General features: G+C 46.5%; 2 protein-coding genes across 2 annotated transcripts; one reads left to right on the forward strand and one right to left on the reverse strand.

Moving 5' to 3' along the window:
- The first annotated feature begins 14709 nt into the window (after positions 1–14709).
- On the forward strand, positions 14710–19613 carry LOC123052493 (transcription factor ILR3). The gene is made up of 5 exons (XM_044475685.1): positions 14710–15037; positions 18112–18177; positions 18266–18343; positions 18452–18614; positions 19081–19613. The coding sequence occupies exons 1-5, from the start codon at positions 14865–14867 to the stop codon at positions 19354–19356; spliced, it is 756 nt and encodes a 251-aa protein (XP_044331620.1). The 5' UTR covers positions 14710–14864; the 3' UTR covers positions 19357–19613.
- Positions 19614–20638: 1025 nt separating this feature from the next.
- On the reverse strand, positions 20639–21707 carry LOC123049159 (blue copper protein). Its single transcript, XM_044472143.1, has 2 exons — positions 21476–21707; positions 20639–21379 (listed from the first exon to the last, which is right to left on the reverse strand). Exons 1-2 carry the CDS (start codon positions 21639–21641, stop codon positions 20955–20957), a joined length of 591 nt encoding a protein of 196 aa, XP_044328078.1. The 5' UTR covers positions 21642–21707; the 3' UTR covers positions 20639–20954.
- Positions 21708–23904: the final 2197 nt, after the last annotated feature.

Below are 23904 nucleotides of genomic sequence, written 5' to 3' on the forward strand. Positions count from 1 at the left end.
CCAACCCAACAGACACTTTCGGAGATACCTGTAGTGCACCTTTATAGCCACCCAGTTACGTTGTGACGTTTGGTACACCCAAAGCATTCCTACGGTATCCGGGAGTTGCACAATCTCATGGTCTAAGGAAATGATACTTGACATTAGAAAAGCTCTTAGCAAACGAACTACACGATCTTGTGCTAGGCTTAGGATTGGGTCTTGTCCATCACATCATTCTCCTAATGATGTGATCCCGTTATCAACGACATCCAATGTCCATGGTCAGGAAACCGTAACCATCTATTGATCAACGAGCTAGTCAACTAGAGGCTTACTAGGGACATGGTGTTGTCTATGTATCCACACATGTATCTGAGTTTCCTATCAATACAATTCTAGCATGGATAATAAACGATTATCATGAACAAGGAAATATAATAATAACCAATTTATTATTGCCTCTAGGGCATATTTCCAACAGTCTCCCACTTGCACTAGAGTCAATAATCTAGTTCACATCACCATGTGATTAACACTCACAGGTCACATCACCATGTGACCAACATCCAAAGAGTTTACTAGAGTCAACAATCTAGTTCACATCACTATGTGATTGACACTCAATGAGTTCTGGTTTGATCATGTTATGCTTGTGAGAGAGGTTATTAGTCAACGGGTCTGAACCTTTCAGATCCGTGTGTGCTTTACGAATATCTATGTCATCTTGTGGATGCTACCACGCGCTACTTGGAGCCATTTCAAATAACTGCTCTACTATACGAATCCGGTTTACTACTCAGAGTCATCCGGATTAGTGTCAAAGTTCGCACCGACGTAACTCTTTACGACGAACTCCTTTTCACCTCCATAATCGAGAAAATTCCTTAGTCCACTAGATACTAAGGATAAGTTCGACCGCTGTCATGTGATCCATTCCCGGATCACTATTGTACCCCTTGACCAACTCATGGCAAGGCACACTTCATGTGCGGTACACAGCATAGCATACTGTAGAGCTTACGTCTAAAGCATAGGGGACGACCTTCGTCCTTTCTCTCTCTTCTGCTCTGGTCAGGTCTTGAGTCTTACTCAATACTCACACCTTGTAACACAGCCAAGAACTCCTTCTTTGCTGATCTATTTTGAACTCTTTCAAAATCATGTCAAGGTGTGCATTCTTTGAAAGTATCATCAGGCGTCTTGATCTATCTCTATAGATCTTGATGCCCAATATGTAAGCAGCTTTATCCAGGTCTTCCTTTGAAAAACTCCTTTCAAACAACCCTTTATGCTTTCCAGAAATTTTACATCATTTCGGATCAACAATATGTCATTCACATATACTTATCAGAAATGTTGTAGCGCTCCCACTCACTTTATTGTAAATACAAGTTCCTAACAAACTTTGTATAAACCCAAAAACTTTGATCACTCCATCAAAGCGTATATTCTGACTCCGAGATGCTTGCTCTAGTCCATGGAAGGATCGCTGGAGCTAGCATACCTTTTAGCATCCTTAGGATCGACAAAACCTTTCTGATTGTATCACATACAACCTTTCCTTATGAAAACTGGTAAGGAAACTTGTTTTTGACATCCATCTGCCAGATTTCATAAATGCAGCTAATGCTAACATGATTCCGACGGACTTAAGCATCGCTACGGATGAGAAAATCTCATCGTAGTCAACTCCTTGAACTTGTGAAAATACTCTTTGCCACAAGTCGAGCTTCATAGACGGTAACATTACCGTCCACGTCTGTCTTCTTCTTAAAGATCCATTTATCTCAATGGCTTGCCGATCATCGGGCAAGTTCACCAAAGTCCATGCTTTGTTCTGATACATGGATTCTATCTCGGATTTCATGGCCTCGAGCCATTCGTCGGAATCCGGGCCCACCATCGCTTCTCCACAGCTCATAGGTTCATCGTTGTCCAACAACATGACTTCCAAGACAGGATTACGCATTACTCTGAAGTAGTACGCATCCTCGTCGTCCTACGAGGTTTGGTAGTGACTTGATCCGAAGTTTCATGATCACTATCATAAGCTTCCACTTCAATTGGTGTAGGTGCCACAGGAACAACTTCATGTGCCCTGCTACACACTAGTTGAAGTTATGGTTCAATAACCTCATCAAGTCTCCACCATCCTCCCACTCAATTCTTTCGAGAGAAACTTTTCCTCGAGAAAGGACTCGTTTCTAGAAGCAATTACTTTTGCTTCCAGATCTGAAATAGGAGGTATACCCAACTGTTTTGGGTTTTCTATGAAGATGCATTTATCCGCTTTGGGTTCGAGCTTATCAGCTTGAAACTTTTTCACATAAGCATCGCAGCCCCAAACTTTTAAGAAATGACAACTTAGGTTTCTCTAAACGGTGTCGTCTCAACGGAATTGCGTGGTGCCCCTTTTAAAGTGAATGCGGTTATCTCTAATGCCTAACCCATAAACGATAGTGGTAATTCGATAAGAGACATCATAGCATGCACCATATCCAATAGGGTGCAGTTATGATGTTCGGACACACCATCACACTGTGGTGTTCCAGGCGGTATTAATTGTGAAACACTTTCCACAATGTCTTAATTGTGTGCCAAACTCGTAACTCAGATACTCATCTCTATGATCATATCACAGACATTTTATCCTCTTGTCACGACGATCTTCAACTTCACTCTGAAATTACTTGAACCTTTCAATAATTCAGACTTGTGTTTCATCAAGTAAATACACTCAACATCTACTCAAATCATCTGTGAAGTAAGAACATAACGATATCCACTGCATGCCTCAGCACTCATTGGACTGCATACATCAAAATGTATTACTTCCAATAAGTTGCTCTCTTGTTCCATCTTACTGAAAACGAGGCCTTTCAGTCATCTTGCCCATGTGGTATGATTTGCATGTCTCAAGTGATTCAAAATCAAGTGAGTCCAAACGATCCATCTGCCTGGAGTTTCTTCATGCATATATACCAATAGACATGGTTCGCATGTCTCAATCTTTTCAAAAACGACTGAGTCCAAAGATCCATCTACATGGAGCTTCTTCATGCGTTCTATACCAATATGACTCAAATGGCAGTGCCACAAGTATGTGGTACTATCATTACTATTTTATATCTTTTGGCACGAACATGTGTATCACTGTGATCGAGATTCATTTTAGGTGCAAGACCATTGAAGGTATTATTCAAATAAACAGAGTAACCATTATTCTCCTTAAATGAATAACCGTATTGTGATAAACATAATCCAATCATGTTTATGCTCAACGCAAACACCAATCTCGATGGTAGAAGGAGCATGCGATGCTTGATCACATCAACCTTGGAAACACTTCCAACACACATCGTCATCTCACCTTTAGCTAGTCTCCATTTATTCCGCAGCTTTTATTTCGAGTTACTAACACTTAGCAACCGAACCGGTATCTAATACCCTGGTGCTGCTAGGAGTACTAGTAAAGTACACATTCATATAATGTATATCCAATATACTTCTGTCGACCTTGCCTGCCTTCTCATCTACCAAGTATCTAGGGTAGTTCTGCTTCAGTGACCGTTCCCCTCATTACAGGAGCACTTAGTCTCGGGTTTGGGTTTAACCTTGGGATTCTTCGCTAGAGCAGCAAATGATTTGCTGTTTCATGAAGTATCCCTTCTTCCCTTGCCCTTCTTGAAACTAGTGGTTTTACTAACCATCAACAATTGATGCTCCTACTTGATTTCTACTTTCGCGGTGTCAAACATCGCGAGTTGCTCAAGGATCATCATATCTATCCCTGATATGTTATGGTTCATCACGAAGCTCTAATAGCTTGGTGGCAGTGACTATGGAGAACCATCACTATCTCATCTGGGAGATTAACTCCCACTCGATTCAAGCGATTGTGGTACTCAGACAATCTGAGCACATGCTCAACGATTGAGCTTTTCTCCCTTAGTTTGCAGGCTTAAGAAACTTGCCAGAGGTCTCATACCTCTCGACGTGGGCATTTTGGAACATCTCATATGTTCTGCGACGTTTCAAAACCGTCTTGTCGCCACAATTTTAAACCGTTAGCATCACACACTGAACTATCACGTAGTCATCAAAACGTGTATGTCAGATGTTTCATAACATCTACAGACGACGCTCGAGGTTCAGCACACCGAGCGGTGCATTAAGGACATAAGCCTTCTGTGCAGCAATGAGGACAATCCTCAGTTTACGGACCCAGTCCGCATAATTGCTACTATTAACTTTCAACTAAATTTTCTCTAGGAACATATCTTAAACAGTAAAACTAAAGCGTAAGCTATGACATAATTTGCAAAGACCTTTTGACTATGTTCATGATAATTAAGTTCATCTGATTATTTAATGGACTCCCACTCAGATAGACATCCCTCTAGTCATCTAAGTGATACATGATCCGAGTCAAACTAGGCTGTGTCCGATCATCACGTGAGACGGACTAGTCATCATCGATGAACATCTCCATGTTGATCGCATCTACTATACGACTCATGTTCAACCTTTCGATCTCTTGTGTTCTGAGGCCATGTCTGTACATGCTAGGCTCGTCAAGTCAACCTAAGTGTTTCGCATGTGTTCCGAGGCCATGTCTGTACATGCTAGGCTCGTCAACACCCGTTGTATTCGAACGTTAGAATCTATCACACCCGATCATCACGTGGTGCTTCGAAACAACGAACCTTCACAACGGTGCACAGTTAGGGGGAACACGTCTCTTGAAATTTTAGTGAGGGATCATCTTATTTTTGCTACCGTCGTTCTAAGCAAATAAGATGTAAACATGATAAACATCACATGCAAATCATAAAGTGACGTGATATGGCCAATATCATCTTGCGCCTTTTGATCTCCATCTTCGAGGCGCGGCATGATCACCTTCGTCACCGGCATGAGACCATGATCTCCATCATCATGATCTCCATCATCATGTCTTCATGAAGTTGTCTCGCCAACTATTACTTCTACTACTATGGCTAACGGTTAGCAATAAAGTAAAGTAATTACATGGCGTTTTCATTGACACGCGGGTCATACAATAAATTAAGACAACTCCTATGGCTCCTGCCGGTTGTCATACTCATCGACATGCAAGTCGTGATTCCTATTACAAGAACATGATCAATCTCATACATCACATATATCATTCATCACATCCTTTTGGCCATATCACATCACATAGCATACCCTGCAAAAACAAGTTAGACGTCCTCTAATTGTTGTTGCATGTTTTACGTGGCTGCTATGGGATTCTAGCAAGAACGTTTCTTACCTACGCAAAAGCCACAACGTGATATGCCAATTTCTATTTACCCTTCATAAGGACCTTTTCATCGAATCCGATCCGACTAAAGTGGGAGAGACAGACACCCGCTAGCCACCTTATGCAACTAGTGCATGTCAGCCGGTGGAACCTGTCTCACGTAAGAGTACGTGTAAGGTCGGTCCGGGCCGCTTCATCCCACGATGCCGCCGAATCAAGATAAGACTAGTAACGGCAAGTAAATTGACAAAATTGACGCCCACAACTACTTTGTGTTCTACTCGTGCATAGAAACTACGCATAGACCTAGCTCATGATGCCACTTTTGGGGATCGTAGCAGAATTTCAAAGTTTCCTACGCATCACCAAGATCCATCTATGGAGTATACTAGCAACGAGGGGAAAGGAGTGCATCTACATACCCTTGTAGATCGCGAGCGGAAGCGTTCAAGTGAACGGGGTTGATGGAGTCGTACTCGTCGTGATCCAAATCACCGATGATCCTAGCGCCGAACGGACGGCACCTCCGTGTTCAACACACGTATGGAGCAGCGACGTCTCCTCCTTCTTGATCCAGCAAGGGGGGAGGAGAGGTTGATGGAGATCCAGCAGCACGACGGCGTGGTGGTGGAAGTAGCGGGATTCCAACAGGGCTTCGCCAAGCGCTGCGGGAGGAGGGAGATGTGTCACGGGAGGGAGAGGGAGGCGCCAGGGCTTAGGTATTGCAGCCCTCCCTCCCCCCACTATATATAGGGCCAAGGGAGAGGGGGGGCGCAGCCTTGGCCCTTCCTCCAAGGAAGGGTGCGGCCAGGGAGGAGTCCATCCTCCCCAAGGCACCTCGGAGGTGCCTTCCCCCTTTAGGACTCTCCCTTTCCCTTATCTCTTGGCGCATGGGCCTCTTGGGGCTGGTGCCCTTGGCCCATATAGGCCAAGGCGCACACCCCTACAGCCCATGTGGCCCCTCGGGGCTGGTGGACCCCCGGACCCCTTTCGGCACTCCCGGTACAATACCGATAATGCGCGAAACTTTTCCGCCGACCAAAATAAGACTTCCCATATATAAATCTTTACCTCCGGACCATTCCGGAACTCCTCGTGACGTCCGGGATCTCATCCGGGACTCCGAACAACTTTCGGGTTACTGCATACTAATATCTCTACAACCCTAGCGTCACCGAACCTTAAGTGTGTAGACCCTACGGGTTCGGGAGACACGCAGACATGACCGAGACGACTCTCCGGTCAATAACCAACAGCGGGATCTGGATACCCATGTTGGCTCCCACATGATCCTCGATGATCTCATCGGATGAACCACGATGTCGAGGATTCAATCAATCCCGTATACAATTCCCTTTGTCTATCGGTATGTTACTTGCCCGAGATTCGATCGTCGGTATCCCGATACCTTGTTCAATCTCGTTACCGGCAAGTCTCTTTACTCGTTCCGTAACACATCATCCCGTGATCAACTCCTTTGTCACATTGTGCACATTATGATGATGTCCTACCGAGTGGGCCCAGAGATACCTCTCCGTTTACACGGAGTGACAAATCCCAGTCTCGATTTGTGCCAACCCAACAGACACTTTCAGAGATACCTGTAGTGCACCTTTATAGCCACCCAGTTACGTTGTGACGTTTGGTACACCCAAAGCATTCCTACGGTATCCGAGAGTTGCACAATCTCATGGTCTAAGGAAATGATACTTGACATTAGAAAAGCTCTTAGCAAACGAACTACACGATCTTGTGCTAGGCTTAGGATTGGGTCTTGTCCATCACATCATTCTCCTAATGATGTGATCCCGTTATCAACGACATCCAATGTCCATGGTCAGGAAACCGTAACCATCTATTGATCAACGAGCTAGTCAACTAGAGGCTTACTAGGGACATGGTGTTGTCTATGTATCCACACATGTATCTGAGTTTCCTATCAATACAATTCTAGCATGGATAATAAACGATTATCATGAACAAGGAAATATAATAATAACCAATTTATTATTGCCTCTAGGGCATATTTCCAACAATCTTCCCGTGAGTCCCTGATCTTGATCGTGCACATTTGCGTGTATGATTAGTGTACGGTCGAATCGGGGGCGTCACAGTGGTGAACCTGTATTTACAAGAAAGTGAGTGGGAGCACTACAACATTTCTGATAAATATATGTGAATGACATATTTTTGATCGGAAATAATGTAGAATTTTCTGGAAAGCATAAAGGAGTATTTGAAAGGAGTTTTTCAAAGAAAGACCTTGGTAAAGCTACTTACATATTGAGCATCAATATCCATAGAGATAGATCAAGACGCTTGATAAGTTTTTTCAATGAGTACATACCGTGACAAAATTTTGAAGTAGTTCAAAATGGAACAGTCAAAGAAAGAGTTCTTGCCTGTGTTACAAGGTGTGAAATTGAGTAAGACTCAAAGCCCGTCCACGGCAGAAGATAGAAAGAGAATGAAAGTCATTCCCTATGCCTCAGCCATAGGTTCTATAAAGTATGCCATGCTGTGTACCAGATCTATTGTGTACCTCACCAAGAGTTTGGCAAGAGGGTACAATAGTGATCTAGGAGTAGATCACTGGACAGCGGTCAAAATTATCCTTAGTGGAATAAGGAAATATTTCTTGGTTATGGAGGTGATAAAGAGTTCGTTGTAAAGAGTTACGTCGATGCAAGCTTTGACACCGATCTGGATGACTCTAAGTCTCGATCTAGATACATATTGAAAGTGGGAGCAATTAGCTAGAGTAGCTCCGTGCAGAGCATTGTTGACATAGAAATTTGCAAAATACATACGGATCTGAATGTGACAGACCCGTTGACTAAAATTATCTCACAAGCAAAACATGATCACACCTTAGTACTCTTTGGGTGTTAATCACATAGCGATGTGAACTAGATTATTGACTCTAGTAAACCCTTTGGGTGTTGGTCACATGACGATGTGAACTATGGGTGTTAATCACATGGTGATGTGAACTATTGGTGTTAAATCACATGGTGATGTGAACTAGATTATTGACTCTAGTGCAAGTGGGAGACTGAAGGAAATATGCCCTAGAGGCGATAATAAAGTTATTTTTTATTTCCTTATATCATGATAAATGTTTATTATTCATGCTAGAATTGTATTAACCGGAAACGTAATACATGTGTGAATACATAGACAAACAGAGTGTCACTAGTATGCCTCTACTTGACTAGCTCGTTGATCAAAGATGGTTATGTTTCCTAGCCATAGACATGAGTTGTCATTTGATTAGCGGGATCACATCATTAGGAGAATGATGTGATTGACTTGACCCATTCCATTAGCTTAGCACTTGATCGTTTAGTATGTTGCTATTGCTTTCTTCATGACTTATACATGTTCCTATGACTATGAGATTATGCAACTCCCGTTTACCGGAGGAACACTTTGTGTGCTACCAAACGTCACAACGTAACTGGGTGATTATAAAGGTGCTCTACAGGTGTCTCCAAAGGTACTTGTTGGGTTGGCGCATTTCAAGATTATGATTTGTCACTCTGATTGTCGAAGAGGTATCTCTGGGCCCACTCGGTAATGCACATCACTTAAGCCTTGCAAGCATTGCAACTAATGAGTTGGTTGCGAGATGATGTATTACGGAACGAGTAAAGAGACTTGCCAGTAACGAGATTGAACTAGGTATTGAGATACCGACGATCGAATCTCGGGCAAGTAACATACCGATGACAAAGGGAACAACGTATGTTGTTATGCGGTCTGACCGATAAAGATCTTCGTAGAATATGTGGGAGCTAATATGAGCATCTAGGTTCCGCTATTGGTTATTGACCGGAGACGTGTCTCGGTCATGTCTACATAGTTCTCGAACCCGTAGGGTTCGCACGCTTAAAGTTCGATAACGATTGTATTATGAGTTTATGTGATTTGATGTACCGAAGGTAGTTCGGAGTCCCGGATGAGATCGGGGACATGACGAGGAGTCTCGAAATGGTCAAGACATAAAGATCGATATATTGGACGACTATATTCGGACATCGGAAAGGTTCCGAGTGATTCGGGTATTTTCGGGGGTACCGGGGAGTTACGGCAATACGAGGAAGAAGCTATGGGCCTCATGGGCCAAGTGGTGGAAGAGAGGAGGCAGGGTGCGCAGCCCCCTAGCCCAAACCGAATTGGACTAGGGGGGCGGGCCCCCTTTCCTCCTTTTCCTCCCTCTCCTTCCTTCTCCTTCTCCTTCCCTTCCTTCCCCTGTCCTACTTGGACTAGGAAAGAAGGGGGAATCCTACTTGGAGTAGGATTGCCCCCCTTGGGCGTGCCTCTCCCCTTGGCCGGCCCTCTCCTCCTCCCCCCCTTTATATACGGAGGAGGGGGGCACCCCATAGACACAACAATTGATCTCTTGATCTCTTAGCCCTGTGTGGTGCCCCCCTCCACCATAATCCACCTCGATAATATCGTAGCGGTGCTTAGGCGAAGCCCTGCGTCGGTAGAACATCATCATCGTCACCACGCCGTCGTGCTGACGAAACTCTCCCTCAAAGCTCGGCCGGATCGGAGTTCGAGGGACGTCATCGAGCTGAACGTGCTGAACTCGGAGGTGCCGTGCGTTCGGTACTAGATCGGTCGGATCGTGAAGACGTACGACTACATCAACCGCGTTGTGCTAACGCTTCCGCTTTCGGTCTACGAGGGTACGTGGACAACACTCTCCCCTCTCGTTGCTATGCATCACCATGATCCTGTGTGTGCGTAGGAATTTTTTTGAAATTACTACGTTCCCCAACAACATTAGGGTTTTGATTGATTTGTGTCTTAAGGTGTTATTCTAGTACGAACTCTATGATAGATCGAACGGAAAGAGTAGCTTCGTGTTATTTTACTACGGACTCTTGAATAGATCGATCAGAAAGGATAATTTTAAGGTGGTTTCGTACCCTACAATAATCTCTTCGTTTGTTCTCTGCTATTAGTGACTTTGGAGTGACTCTTTGTTGCATGTTGAGGGATAGTTATATGATCCAATTATGTTATTATTGTTGAGAGAACTTGCACTGGTGAAAGTATGAGCCCTAGGCCTTGTTTCAACGCATTGCAATACCGTTTACGCTCACTTTTATCACTTGCTACCTTGCTGTTTTTATATTTTCAGATTACAAAAACCTACATCTACCATCCATATTGCACTTGTATCACCATCTCTTCGCCAAACTAGTGCACCTATACAATTTACCATTGTATTGGGTGTGTTGGGGACACAAGAGACTCTTTGTTATTTGGTTGCAGGGTTGCTTGAGAGAGACCATCTTCATCCTACGCCCCACTGATTGATAAACCTTAGGTCATCCACTTGAGGGAAATTTACTACTGTCCTACAAACCTCTGCACTTGGAGGCCCAACAACATCTACAAGAAGAAGGTTGCGTAGTAGACATCACTAAGCACTGCGAAAATATGACTGAGGGTGTAAACGGCTGAGGGGGGCGCCGCACACGGCTAGGCAATTGTCTGGTGTGTGCTAGGGGCGCCCCCCCCACACACACATATATATATATAGGTGGGAGGGAGAGGGGAGAGGCCAGGAGGCACCCCAAGTAGGACCGAATCCTACTTGGGTTCCTCCTAGGCCGGCCGCCCCCTTCCTTATTTACCGGAGGGGGAAGGAAAGAGGAGGGGGGAGAAAGGGAAGGGGGAGGTCGAATCCCCCCTTTCCTTTCTCTTCCCCTCTTTTCTTCTCCCCCTGGTTCGGCCCATATGGGGGACGCACCAGGCCCTGGTGGCTGGTGCGTTTCCCCTCTTGGCCCATAAGGCCCATATCTTTTGCCGGGGGTGCCCGGAACCCCTTCCGGTAACCTGATATGTACCCGGTACCCTCCGGAACATTTCCGGTGTCCAAATACTATCATCCTATATATCAATCTTTACCTCTCGACCATTTCGAGACTCCTAGTCATGTCCGTGATCTCATCCGGGTCTCCGAACAACATTCGATCACCAAATCACATAACTCATATAATACAATATCGTCATCGAACGTTAAGCGCGCGGACCCTACGGGTTCGAGAACTATGTAGACATGACCGAGACACCTCTCTAGTCAATAACCAATAGCGGAACCTATATGCCCATATTGGCTCCTACATATTCTACGAAGATCTTTATTGGTCGAACCGTTATGATAACATACGTTATTCCCTTTGTCTGTCGGTATGTTACTTGCCCGAGATTCGATCGTCGGTATCTTCATACCTAGTTCAATCTCGTTACCGACAAGTCTCTTTACTCGTTCCGTAATACATTATCCTGCAACTAACTCATTAGTCACTTTGCTTGCAAGGCTTCTTATGATGTGCATTACCGAGAGGGCCCAGAGATACCTCTCTGATACTCGAAGTGACAAATCCTAATCTCGATCTATGCCAACTCAACAAACACCTTCAGAGATACCTGTAGAGCATCTTTATAATCACCCAGTTATGTTGTGACCTTTGATAGCACACAAGGCATTCCTCCGGTATCCGAGAGTTGCATAATCTCATAGTCGAAGGAATATGTATTTGATATGAAGAAAGCAATAGCAATAAAACTGAACGATCATTATGCTAAGCTAACGGATGGGTCTTGTCCATCACATCATTCTCCTAATGATGTGATCCCGCTATCAAATGACAACTCATGTCCATGGTTAGGAAACCTTAACCATCTTTGATCAACAAGCTAGTCTAGTAGAGGCTCACTAGGGACATGGTTTTATTTATGTATTCACACATGTATTAAGGTTTCCGGTCAATACAATTCTAGCATGAATAATAAACCTTTATCATGAATAAGGAAATATAAAATAACAACTTTATTATTGCCTCTAGGGCATATTTCCTTCAAAATTAAAGGGGGAAAATTGCTTCGTTAGATCCCAAATATCTCAAACTGTCACGAGTTAGCCTATCCCGCGACAGTTCCAACAGAGGAGACTCAGTGCGCTAGGCGCGACCCCCCTTGGGAGCCCGCCAAACACGCATCATTGTTTTTGTTCTTGTCATTTCCTTTGTCTGTCGCTACTGGGGTGACCTTGTTCCTCTTTCGATCTTGCTTCGAATATGGGCTTTGGAGCACTGCCAGAGGGGGTAAAGCAAGCATGTTATTGCCTTCAAGCAACTGTGGTGAGGAGCCAGTGAGTGCCAACAAAAGTTCAACCACCTGTGTCGCTCCCCTTTTTCATGTTTCCATCGGCATCGATCATCGTTGCATCTGCGGAGTGTGCCACTGGATATGTCTCCTTCTTAGACCAGTCTCCTTGCTCCTGTTCTGGCTGTCCACGGCCAGCACCCCTTCCGGAGCATCCACCCCCTCTGTTGCCTCTGTTGCCTCTACCTCCACTCGCTCCCGGGCCCCGACCGACGCCCCTGCACCATTCTGCCCGGAGGTTTTTGAAGACCAAAGTTGATGGAGCATGTATGCCATTGCCGCACTCTTTATAAAGGTGCTCGAGGAGGCCACAAACGGCGCATCAATCCCCGGTGAGCTTCATGGTTGACTATAAAGATCTCCCTTTTTCTCTTGATAACCAGAGAAATGACATTCTTCAAGCGTTTGGTGACATCTATCTTCACCCTTACACGGAAAAAGTTCCCCTCGAAGTCTTGAGATTTGTACTCAGCATAAACAAATTAACCCACCGTTGATGCCAAAGATTTGATCAAGTGAAAGAACAAGTCTGGTAGGTGATGAATCTGGATCCACATCTCAATCTTGTTGAGCTATTGTTGAGGGTCTAGTGTATCCATCATAGGGTTCATTCACTACAGCTTTCCATTGAACATTCAAGGCCCTTCTTCCATTACTCTTTCTAGTCGCCCAAACACAAGAAAGAGTATAGAGATTATCCTCAAGTGGCCTGAATTTTACCTCTCAGGCATGGTCCCAGGCTACCCTCATGTTTTTATAGAACCAATACTGGGAGTAGGGCTTGGTCATGTGGACATGCGCGATCACCATCCATCTTGCAACATCCTCTGGGATGTGGCCATCCTCCAAAATAACATCATTCAGATCATCCTCGCCGAGACCCATCTCCTTCATCATCTTCTCCATGTCACTCAGAGTCGCGCCCGATGCCGAAGTCGATCTCTCCATCAGATTCTCTTGCTCGTGAAAAAACCTTGGTACCGCAGCCAGGAGAAACCTTAGCCACGCTCACCTAAGACCACGACGAAGGTGGCAAAGGGTGAGGGAAGGGGATCGAAGATCTCCACGAGGAGCCAGAAGCGCCATTGGGGGAGAGGAACCCTAACGAGAGGGAAACTTACGCGTCCATTTTTTGGTGGCTGCAACAAATCATCCAGATGATTTCCTTGAATCAGTCGGGTCGCGCGTTTTTGGATTCATCCCGTCACAGTTGTTGGATCTGGTCAACGCGTCGGACATGTCCTTCTCCTCTCATCACAGCCGCAGCAAAAGCAACGACCGTGTCGTCGTGGGGAAGCAACACCCCCTGCCTCGTAGCAGGAGTCGCGCCCCTCGCCGGTAGCGCAACGACGCTCCACCAGCGAGCACCGCCATCGGCGCGCGCGGTGCTCCATCGCAGCACCCGAACGCTCGTCGCATGCTTCGCTACGGCGCCCCACCACGTGGTGGTGCTCCATCGCAGCACCCGAATGGCTGTCGCATGCTTCGCTGCAGCGCCTCACCGCGTGGTGGTGATCCATCGCAGCACCGGCCGCCGTAGCATTTCCCATTGTAGCACCTGATGGCCGACGGCGAAGCTTCAGTGCAGCGCCGCCGCTAGGGCGGTGGTGCTCCATCGCAGCACCCCGACGGCCGTCGCATGCTTCACTGTAGCGCCCCGCCGTGCGGGTGTTGCTCCATCACAACACCGGCTGCCGTCGCATATCCCATCGCATCACCCGATGGCCGTTGGCGAAGCTTTAGTGCAGCCCCACCACAAGCGCGGCGGTGCTCCATCGCAGCACCGACGGTCTCCCCCCACACGCGTGTCTTAGCTCCATCACAGTATCCCACTACGCGCCGGTGGCTTCACTGCAACACCCCCCTGCAGCAACGGCCTGATTTGTGCGTGACGGCAGGACACGAGCTGCCGGAGCGGAGAAATGATGAGATCCATGAGCAGGGGAAAAGGTAAGGAATGAAGCAGAGGAAAACGTGTGGGTCGTGCGACGTGTAGTTCGTGCGAAGGGATAAGGAGAGTGGACAGCGGTGCGTAGGGCCAGCGTGACACATGTTGAGCAGAAGGAGAGGTTTACAGGAGGAAGAAATCAACCTGTTGAAAGCAAACGTTTTCTTTTTTTAGCGGGGGAGGCGTCTTTTTTTTAGGGGTAGGCGTCTATTTTTCTTAGGCATGCTGCTCAGGTCACCAGGCCCATAATCTTTAGGCCCATTCGTTCCGGACTCTCAGTTGTCCGTACTCGTTAACCTCGTGCTCCTACCCCTGCTTTGATCCTTATCTCGGCGCCGGAGCCCACGACCGCTTCCCCGCTCACCACCCCAACCCCGAAATATCCCCCAATTCCGACGCGACCGCGGAACCCTAGCCCCCCGGCAATCTTCGCTGGACCCGGAGAGCCGCTCCGGCGCCATGGCATCCCCGGAAGGATCAAACTGGGTATTCGACTGCCCCCTCATGGACGACCTTGCTGCCGCCGACTTCGCCGCGGCATCCGCAGGAGGCTTCTACTGGACCCCGCCGATGCAGCCGCAGATGCACACTCTTGCGCAGGCCGTCTCCGCCACCCCGGCTCCCAATCCCTGGTATGTAATTGCGGTTTCTCCTCTTCTCAGGCTCGATCGCGCCCACGCGCGGCTGGTCTCCACTTTATACATTCCGTGTCCTGATTTGCTGCTGGTGTCTCTATGCTATCACCTATAGCATAAACCGATGCGGCTGATAGCATAATTGTAACGTGTGGTTGTAGATTAGTAAAACACTACAGCCTATGTGGAATTTGCATCATGGACTAAAGATTGCATGTTCTAGAATTACTTACATGAGCGAGCATCTTTGTTTGTGTATTAGGAATGGTTTTGATTGTCTCATTGGTGTTCGGTTAGAGGAGATGGTTTTGCACATGAATTTTAAATGGGTCTTGTGGAAGGTGCATGGTGGGACGGACTGTTCAGTATGTGCAGGGCTCCTTTGGTTCGGGTGTATATACTAAATATGCAGTGCATAGAATGCATACACATTTTCACTTTTATTCGAGGAAAGTATAGTTTCCTTCTAAAATCCTCCTTGAGATGCACATCCCCTTAAACTCTAAAACTAGATTATTTACACCCTGAACTTTGCAAAACCGGTATAAATGTCACCCTGAGCGGTTTCGGGGAGAATTGAAGGTGGTTTTGATCTGATTTTTTTTCGCTGTGCCAGAAAGTTCACGACCATTTTTGGATCTCTTGTCACTAGAATTTGCCTAGGGATGGAACGACATCGAACCTTCTCGTAGTTCCCAATGCGCTGAACGGAGGGATCACTGGAGACAAGCACCAGCTTGGCCTGCTTGATGGCCTTGTGCAGGTCCCTCTGGTGTCCCCATTTCGGCTGCCTAAGCAGACTTGTGCACCATGGCAACAATGGTTTCAGACAATCAGAACAGAATGCCTCATCAATTACCACTCTTTTTGCATCCGGGAAAGCGAAGCATGAGCTGAATCCGCCGCAACGGGAGTACTGCTCACGTACCATATTCGTCGATCGGTGCATCATAGTCGTAGCTCGTCGCAATGAACGGGCCACTGGCAGTCGGGTCGAAAATTTTTCCTCCATGGGACCGAAAGACAGATCAAATGTTAGGTGCCACTACAACTAAAAACCGAAACATCCGAGTGATAACATGTGATAGCCAGCATCAGTTGCTCACCATATAGTAGTTGACGAAGGAGCCGTACTTTGGAATGAACCTCGCCACTGCGAATGCCATGTCCTCCACCGGCCGGTGCGGCACCGCGCCACCAAATGCTGTGAACCTTGCATCGACATATTCGATCATGTCAGGCTGTCAGCAATGTCGTGACATGCTTGCATTGCAGATTGCAATTCCAGTGCTGTTTATCGTGAAATTTCCACGCTTCGTGCAAACTTACCATCCAGGCTGGGCCTCGGTCCACATGGTAGGCTTGCTGCTGGAGTTGGGGGGAAGTAGTCACAGTAGAAGGCATTGCAGGTGTTTTTTTGCAGCCATCACGAATCCATTCATCATTACACAACGAACAACTGACAATTTGTCAATTTTAATAGAAGAAGAAAAGGGACGAATTAGCACAGAGTATATATTTTGTTGTGCCAGTGCTAGGATGCAAAGTTGGCAGCTTGATCTGGTGATGTGATGTCCTAACGGAAGCACGCGCCCACTGCAAGAAAGCGAAGTGGTTAAATTAGCTGGCACTGCAATTTTCTCTTTTCCATTGCGCCATGGGCCATGGCATTGATGGCAACTGTGAGATGAGAATGAGAACGAGAACGAGAGGGAGTTGTAGCTTACCATGGGGTCGGGGCCGTCGTCCTGCTTGCACATCACCCACGACATGCTGGCGTCAGTGGCGACAACCATCTTGGCGGCCCAGTTGGCTTCAATTCCGTCAAATTCAAAACCCGAATTCCTAAGCTTCACCACAGCATAAGAAAGAAAACCAAAATCATGTCATTTGTTTGCGTCTGTTGTAATTCAGCCAGGACCTTGAATGGACCATTGTCAGTCCGGAAGCTGATGTCTGGCACGTACTTGAGCCTTCTTCGTCGCCGCCGCGCCTGACCGCAATGTGGTCCTCTGCCCGGCGCTCCCTTCTGCCGCGCTCGCGCTGCTGTGGTTCCAACCACCTTGCTGCCCGCTCCGCCTGGCTTGCCCAAGTGGTACTTCCGGTCACACAGGTGAGGAGAGAGATAAAGATCAAAACCACCTTCTATTCTCCTCAAAACCGCTCAGGGCGACATTCATACCAGTTTTGCAAAGTTCAGGGTGTAAATAGTCTGGTTTCAGAGTTTAATTAGGGGGATATGAGTCCATCAGGGAGGATTTCAGGGGGATAACTATACTTTCCTCTTCTTATTCTGGATCACTGGAGCAAGGGCAGAGTTCAAATGAAAAAGGTTGACATGGTCATTGGCATTGCCAACATTTAGGGATGTACTCCTAATTGTTTTCTTTGTTTAGTGAGACACATTCATGTCGGATAAAGCTAATGGTATCAGATTTATGTGCTGGGCAGTTCCAAAAAAAGATTTATGTGCTGGGGGAGTATTTTAAGTGATCTGATTTCTATAGCAAGGCTATCCAAAATAGATCGTGCTACATGTTACTTTAGAGTCGGATATCGAGCAATCTCATGTTACTTTGATGTATCAAGGTTCAGAAAAAAAATGGGTGAGATGAGGGTTGGGGACCCATATGTTGGAATTCCAGCTTTAGCCGAGCAAGTAGTGCTGATTTATTGGCATATGTTTCCATCTTAAGAATTATTTATGATTACACCTTAGGGCATGACCGCCCGTTTATTAATGGTAGTTCTCTGAGTTGTCCTCGCTGCATGAACAGAGGCGGCCTCCTGTGCTGTTTAGATGTAGAACCATTCTTTTTTTTTCATTCCAGTATTTCACCTGCTGTAGGCTGTCTCTGGTAAATTTGCCCAAGTCTTATACAGTATTATTCCCCTTGCTACGCCCGTCTTCGAAACTTATGATTGTGCACTATATCATGATTTTGACATTCTTAACTGCAAATGTGCTTTTCACCAGTGCCTTATTTTGGCTTTGCAATACTAATATTGCTGCTTATTATAGTGTATATTGTGAATTTTACATTCTTATCTGCGATTTTACTTGTTATCAGTGCTGAAATCAATAGCTCTGTTTCGGTGGACTGGGACCATGCCAAAGGACAACCGAAAAATAAACGGTTTGTTTATGTCTATATGCTTTATTCGGAGTCCCTGAATTCGGTATTTTCTGTTGAATGTTTCCAACTTAGCACGCAATTGCAACAGTCCTAGGTCAGAAACTGGTGCTCAACCTAGCTCCAAAGCATGCAGGGAGAAAGTGAGAAGGGACAAGCTAAACGAGAGGTATGTCCCTGCCAGCAATTTCATTTTGTTTATTCTATTAGAGTTGTTTTTGTTGTAGCAGCATTTTTGTCTTAGGTTCAATGGAGCTTATGGTCTTCTGTCTGTTAGGTTCTTGGAATTGGGTGCTGTCTTGGATCCGGGGAAAACACCTAAAATCGACAAATGTGCTATATTAAATGATGCTATCCGTGCGGTAACTGAATTGCGTAGTGAAGCAGAGAAGTTGAAGGATTCCAATGAGTCTCTCCAAGAGAAGATTAGAGAGCTAAAGGTTTTTATTGTTCCACTTAACTACTCCCTCTGTAGACAAATATAAGAGCGTTTAGATCAGTAAAGTAGTTGTCTAAACGCTCTTATATTTATTTATGGAGGGAGTAATTTGTACTCCCTCTGTAAAGAAATATAAGACCGTTTAGATCACTAGTGATGTAAACGCTCTTATATTTCTTTACGGAGGGAGTATACAGATGTCCATATACTTCTCTTTATGTTCTGAACTTATATTTCTTGTTTCATACAGAAATATATCTAATATTCACACAAGCTGAATCAATAGGCTTGTAGATGAGTAGATGTCAAGCAATCCATCAACTCTTAAAACTGCTTTAATGTTCATTAATTTCTGTTTAAACATTACTTTTTGATTAATTATTATCAAAGATTCTTGTAAGATATATATTTGTGGTAAATCGTTCGTCCAACAAACAAATTGATTCTTAGATCCTTGGGTTTTGCAGGCTGAGAAGAATGAGCTACGAGATGAGAAGCAAAAGTTGAAGGCGGAGAAAGAGAGCCTGGAGCAGCAGATTAAGTTCATGAATGCCCGTCAGAGCCTCGTACCACACCCTTCTGTCATCCCAGCTGCTGCATTCGCTGCCGCCCAAGGCCAAGCGGCAGGGCACAAGCTGATGATGCCTGTGATGAGCTACCCAGGATTTCCCATGTGGCAGTTCATGCCGCCTTCAGATGTTGATACCTCCGATGACCCCAAGTCATGCCCTCCGGTTGCATAAGCCAGCAAAAATCATTTGCCTCATCTATCTCATGGGGAAGGATGGCTAAAAAGCCGTCCGTTAAAGTATATCTTAGTCGTCAGTGTTACTATGCAGAAGCCGTTTAGTGTTACTATATGTAGTTAAATCAAGAACCGAACTGAAGCGTCGTCGTTGTATCACCCGGGAACATTTGATTATCTTGTGAAACCGTTGTATATTGTTAGTAAATAAATACCATCCGTTGAAGCAAATGGCGCTTGGACGCCATAGCATTACCGACTTGTTACTTTGTTCGACATGTTGCCCGTGATTTTTGACCTATAACATAAATATGTTGTGCTGCAGGTCAAAATAAAAATAAAAATATATAGGTTGTGCTAGCTATTAGTTGGTCTTCTTGCGTCCAGTTGGCCTACCGATTCTTCCATGTGAAAACGCATTGCAAAGTCCAGGTGGAACCAGGATGGATGCACCTGTGGTGTGTATGTTGTGTTGGGTAATGGGTACAACGTGACGACCTCTCTTAGCAAGACGTGCCCTCTACTCATCTTATATATGCTAAATTTGTTCATGTTCTCCTGCAATAGTAGTTTAGAATTGAAGCTCATATTTGTCTCTTTGTAATTTCCAGCCAGTTACACCGTCTTTGACATTTCGTTTTTATGTAGTGCGTGAATTTTATACAACTAAATTGGATCATGTCCATTCCATGTTCCTAGCGCCTCCAGGAGCAAATGTGCTAGTACCGCAACACAACTTTCATAATCGAAAAGATGAGACCATAATCAAAAAGATGAGACCGAAAACACGCACAATTTAGGGAATGGCTAGGGGACAGTCGACTGAATTTAGACTCTGGTCAGTCGATTTCTTCCCAGACGTTGGATGGAAAAGGAACCGTTAGATCTTCTTCTATGTCCTGAAAACATTGTTTATTGTCTTCCGCTTCCTGACCTCGATTTGAACCACTCACAACTGCCGGCCGAACCGCCAGCCTCCGCCGCCTGTGGCCGGTGGTGCTTCCGTGACCGCCTCACCGCCCCGCCCTCCCTCAACCGTCGTGCTGCCGCCGCCCGCCCTTGACCATCCCTCTAAACCCTGCGATGACCAGTTTTTTGGGGGTAAACTGCAGCACCCCCCACCCCCCTAAGATAAATAATGAGGGCGTTTGTCTCCTTAAGACGACGAGCTCCTTCCTTCAAATGAAAATCGACTGACCCAAATTCTAAATTCAGGCGACTTTAGAAGCTATTTTGCACATTAATCTGAGATTTTTTTGGATAACTGACGCAACCAAAGCTGATCAAAATGTAGTATCAAATTGCTGGCAAAAAATATAATGTAGTACTAGCATATCACGAAGATCGGCTTCAAAATGAGGTTACATAGTAGGGAGCTGCATCCACACATCAAATACAAGGAATTAACACCAGTAAATAAAGTTTAAACAAGAAAGAAAGAAAGAAAGAAAAAAGCCTTTGGTACAAAGAATAGTTAACCACGCCTCGAAACGAATACTCAGACCACCTTGTGTACGTACGTACGTGCATATCGTACAACGGTAGCTCGAACTACAGCGTTCGTAGAAATCGTCCGTTTGTTGCTTCATCGTCAACTTACGCGGCAATGGCCACAAGAGCAGCGATCGCAAGCCCGGCCAAGGCCGCCGCCGGCTGCTGATACCGCGGAGCGGACGCGGGCGTGGAGGTGGTCGGGGCGCCCGCCGGCGCGGCCTTGGCGTCCGCGTAGGTGTCAGCGGGAGGGGAGGGGAGCGAGGCCGGAGAAGGGGCGGCTGCGGCCGCTGCTTCTTCCATCTTGGCGGCGGTGGCGGCGTCGTACGGCACGGTGCTGATCTTGAGGTGCATTGTGCCGTTGGTGCAGTGGCGGGGGATGCCGCAGATGAAGTAGCGCGTGCCGGTCTCGCCGAGCTCGAAGGTGGTCTTGCCGCCGGAGTGGGTGGAGATGGGGCTGCCCGTGGCGCAGCTGCCGTAGTCCGCCTCCGTCACCTCCAGCACGTTGTGGTACGGCTCGTACTTGAACGCTGCCATGTTGATGCACGCGGCCGGTGTTATACCACTACCCTACCGTCGAGAAGAAAACATGTAGAGTATAGATCATAGGAAGTTTGTGCACGTACTTATGGTGTCGCCGACCATGAAGATTTTGTCGGCGGTCCACTTCTCGTAGTCGACGTACGTGTCCCAGCCGAGGGAGTCGTCGACCGTGTAGTCGGTCGCCAGCGCCGTCGTGGCCAACGCCGCCACCGCCATGACGGCGAGCAATGCTCCGGAGCTGGCCTTCATGTCTCCTCCGCGTAGATCCAAAGGATACGAAGGGGATTGTTGGTGGATGCTTGGTTCTGTGATCGTCTGAAGGATGCTGCTGCTACAACCAGACCAGGGGTGGAGGTATATATACCGGGAGCTAGAACAACCAAAGACTTTCTCTTCCAATCGTTTTTTTAATTACAAAAAAAGTATATGTGTTTATGGCCTGCCATGAAACATGCAGGAAAGAGGAGAGATTGCAGGGTGATTCGAGTAGCTGTGCTCCCTTCAATTAATTGGCAAATTTGGAATCCAAAACGATTGATTGTACTGTACATCGCACCTGGTTCATTTTGGAGCCGTGCTAAGTTGACTCCCGATCCTTAGCCACACAAAAGTATGCTTCTCTTGCAGTAGTATTTTATTTACTCCAATTGGAAACTACTCAAATAATACGAAGATACGAGCGCGAACAGTTGAGATTTTAAAAAGGAAACCGAAATGGGTGGAGCCGCGTCGCAAGCTCAACATATATACTTCGATAGATTCGGATGTAAAATTACTTCGGAGATGGACAGAGAATGCATGTTTTCAGGGTTAATTAACTAGCTCGGCCAACACCCATATATAGTTTATGCATATTGACAGCCATTAGTTGAATTAAATGCATAATCTTGTGGAACGCACAAAAAATCAACAAATGTAAGTTTTTCTTGACATATTTTAGCTGGCTAAGTTCAACGCAATATAGATGAGTTGACATGCGAGATTCTTAGTTAATTATTGGTGATTCCTTCTACGTGAGCACAAGTCCCTTCCTTGCTGCCTCCGTACCCGGGCATGACTCGCGCGTTAGTGGCTTCGTGCTTCCCATGATCGATCGAGGCTACATACATTATACGCGGCGCTGCGGGGGCTGGCGGCGGCGGATCTGGGGTTTCCCACCCCAGATCAGCTCTCCTTCGGGTGGTCGGGCTCGGGCGCCGTCCGGCGGTCCTAAGCGGTGATGGGCGCTCGCGTTGGCTATCCTCCTTCACTGATGTGATTGGGGGCGGCCGAAGGCGTTGGCGTGATGCCGGATACGAGCACGGTGGTGGCGCCGTCCCCTTCAGGGATGACGGCCGGGTGGTGGGTCCTTGTGGCGGCGTCGGTGGCAGCGGATCTTGGGATCCCGCTCCCTGGGACGTCGCAGGACGCGGCGGCCCGTGCACTAGAGATGGAGTTTCTTTGAACAGATCTGAGTGAAAACTTGCTTTTGACTACTGCAAAGGCCGGCGGTGGCGGCGCTGTCTGCGTCGTTCCCTTCTTGAAGGCATCGTTGTGGAGAAGTTCAAGGCCACTCTCTGCTACCTCCGAGGAAAATCTTAGATCAGTTGATCGGATGACGGCGGCGCTCTGGTGTCATTTCCCCCTTGGGGGCGTCATTCATGGAGGTACACATGGGCTCGGGGAACAGAGGACGACTTCTTTGGTTGAGCGGTACTTCATCTTATACATTGATGGCGGCGGATCTCGGCGGCGTGGCGCTATGGAGATTCGGAGTCCGATGCGCAGAGATGGACTCGCGCAGGAGGAGGATGCTGTCTGGCGTCATGGTGACGTTGATGGCAGAAGAGGCCTGGCAAGGTTGATGCATTAGTTTCTGTTCTGAAGATGGATTGGTGGAAGATGGCGGCGACGACACAGAGAGTGCGTCGGACCAGTTTGTGCCCCAAACCCGGTATGTGGCTTGGTTGGGGCGTGTGTCTTTAGATGTTAGGCATTTGTGCGATGTCTGTTTGGTATTAGGCTCGGACTATCAGCACCCCTTCATCAGGTGGATAGAAGTAGCGACAGTTGTTGCTAAGATGATGGCTTGAGACTACCTAATGTACTATTTTATAAGATAATAATTAATAAAATGGCTGCATGCATCGTCCAGATGCAGAGGCCGGGGGTAATTTTTTTTTTAGAAAAAATATAGCCGGTCTCAAGACAAGCTTTTTTTTGACAACTTGGTCTCAAGACAAGTTGTCATTTCACAGATCTTGCTTTCTCGTTTTCTCTTCCGCACTCTTCCAGATTATCATTTTTATTTGTAGTTTGTTTTAATGCATTAATTAACATGTCTGCCTCGTTTTTTGGGGGCGGGGGGGATAGAGCCACCTTTTTCTTTTCTGGCTCGTCTGAAGGGTTTCCTCCACATGTAGCTACGGGGCCAGTCCATTTTCGTCTTTTATTTTTGTTTTGCAGTTTTAGAATGATTAGGTTTTCTTGACGGGTTTTTAGATCGATTAGGTCGTGCTCGCTTGCTTCTCCC

This window comes from Triticum aestivum, chromosome 2D (genome assembly GCF_018294505.1).
Source record: "Triticum aestivum cultivar Chinese Spring chromosome 2D, IWGSC CS RefSeq v2.1, whole genome shotgun sequence".
Taxonomy (NCBI): Eukaryota; Viridiplantae; Streptophyta; class Magnoliopsida; order Poales; family Poaceae; genus Triticum; species Triticum aestivum.

Bases quoted from the DNA above. Each gene is read 5' to 3' on its own strand.
- LOC123052493 (XM_044475685.1), top strand. From the start codon at position 14,865: ATGGCATCCCCGGAAGGATCAAACTGGGTATTCGACTGCCCCCTCATG. The intron at 18,178-18,265 runs GTTTGTTTATGT...CAATTGCAACAG, and splicing joins GGACAACCGAAAAATAAACG to TCCTAGGTCAGAAACTGGTG. The intron at 18,615-19,080 runs GTTTTTATTGTT...TGGGTTTTGCAG, and splicing joins AGAAGATTAGAGAGCTAAAG to GCTGAGAAGAATGAGCTACG.
- LOC123049159 (XM_044472143.1), bottom strand. From the start codon at position 21,641: ATGAAGGCCAGCTCCGGAGCATTGCTCGCCGTCATGGCGGTGGCGGCG. The intron at 21,380-21,475 runs GTACGTGCACAA...TCAACATGGCAG, and splicing joins CATGGTCGGCGACACCATAA to CGTTCAAGTACGAGCCGTAC.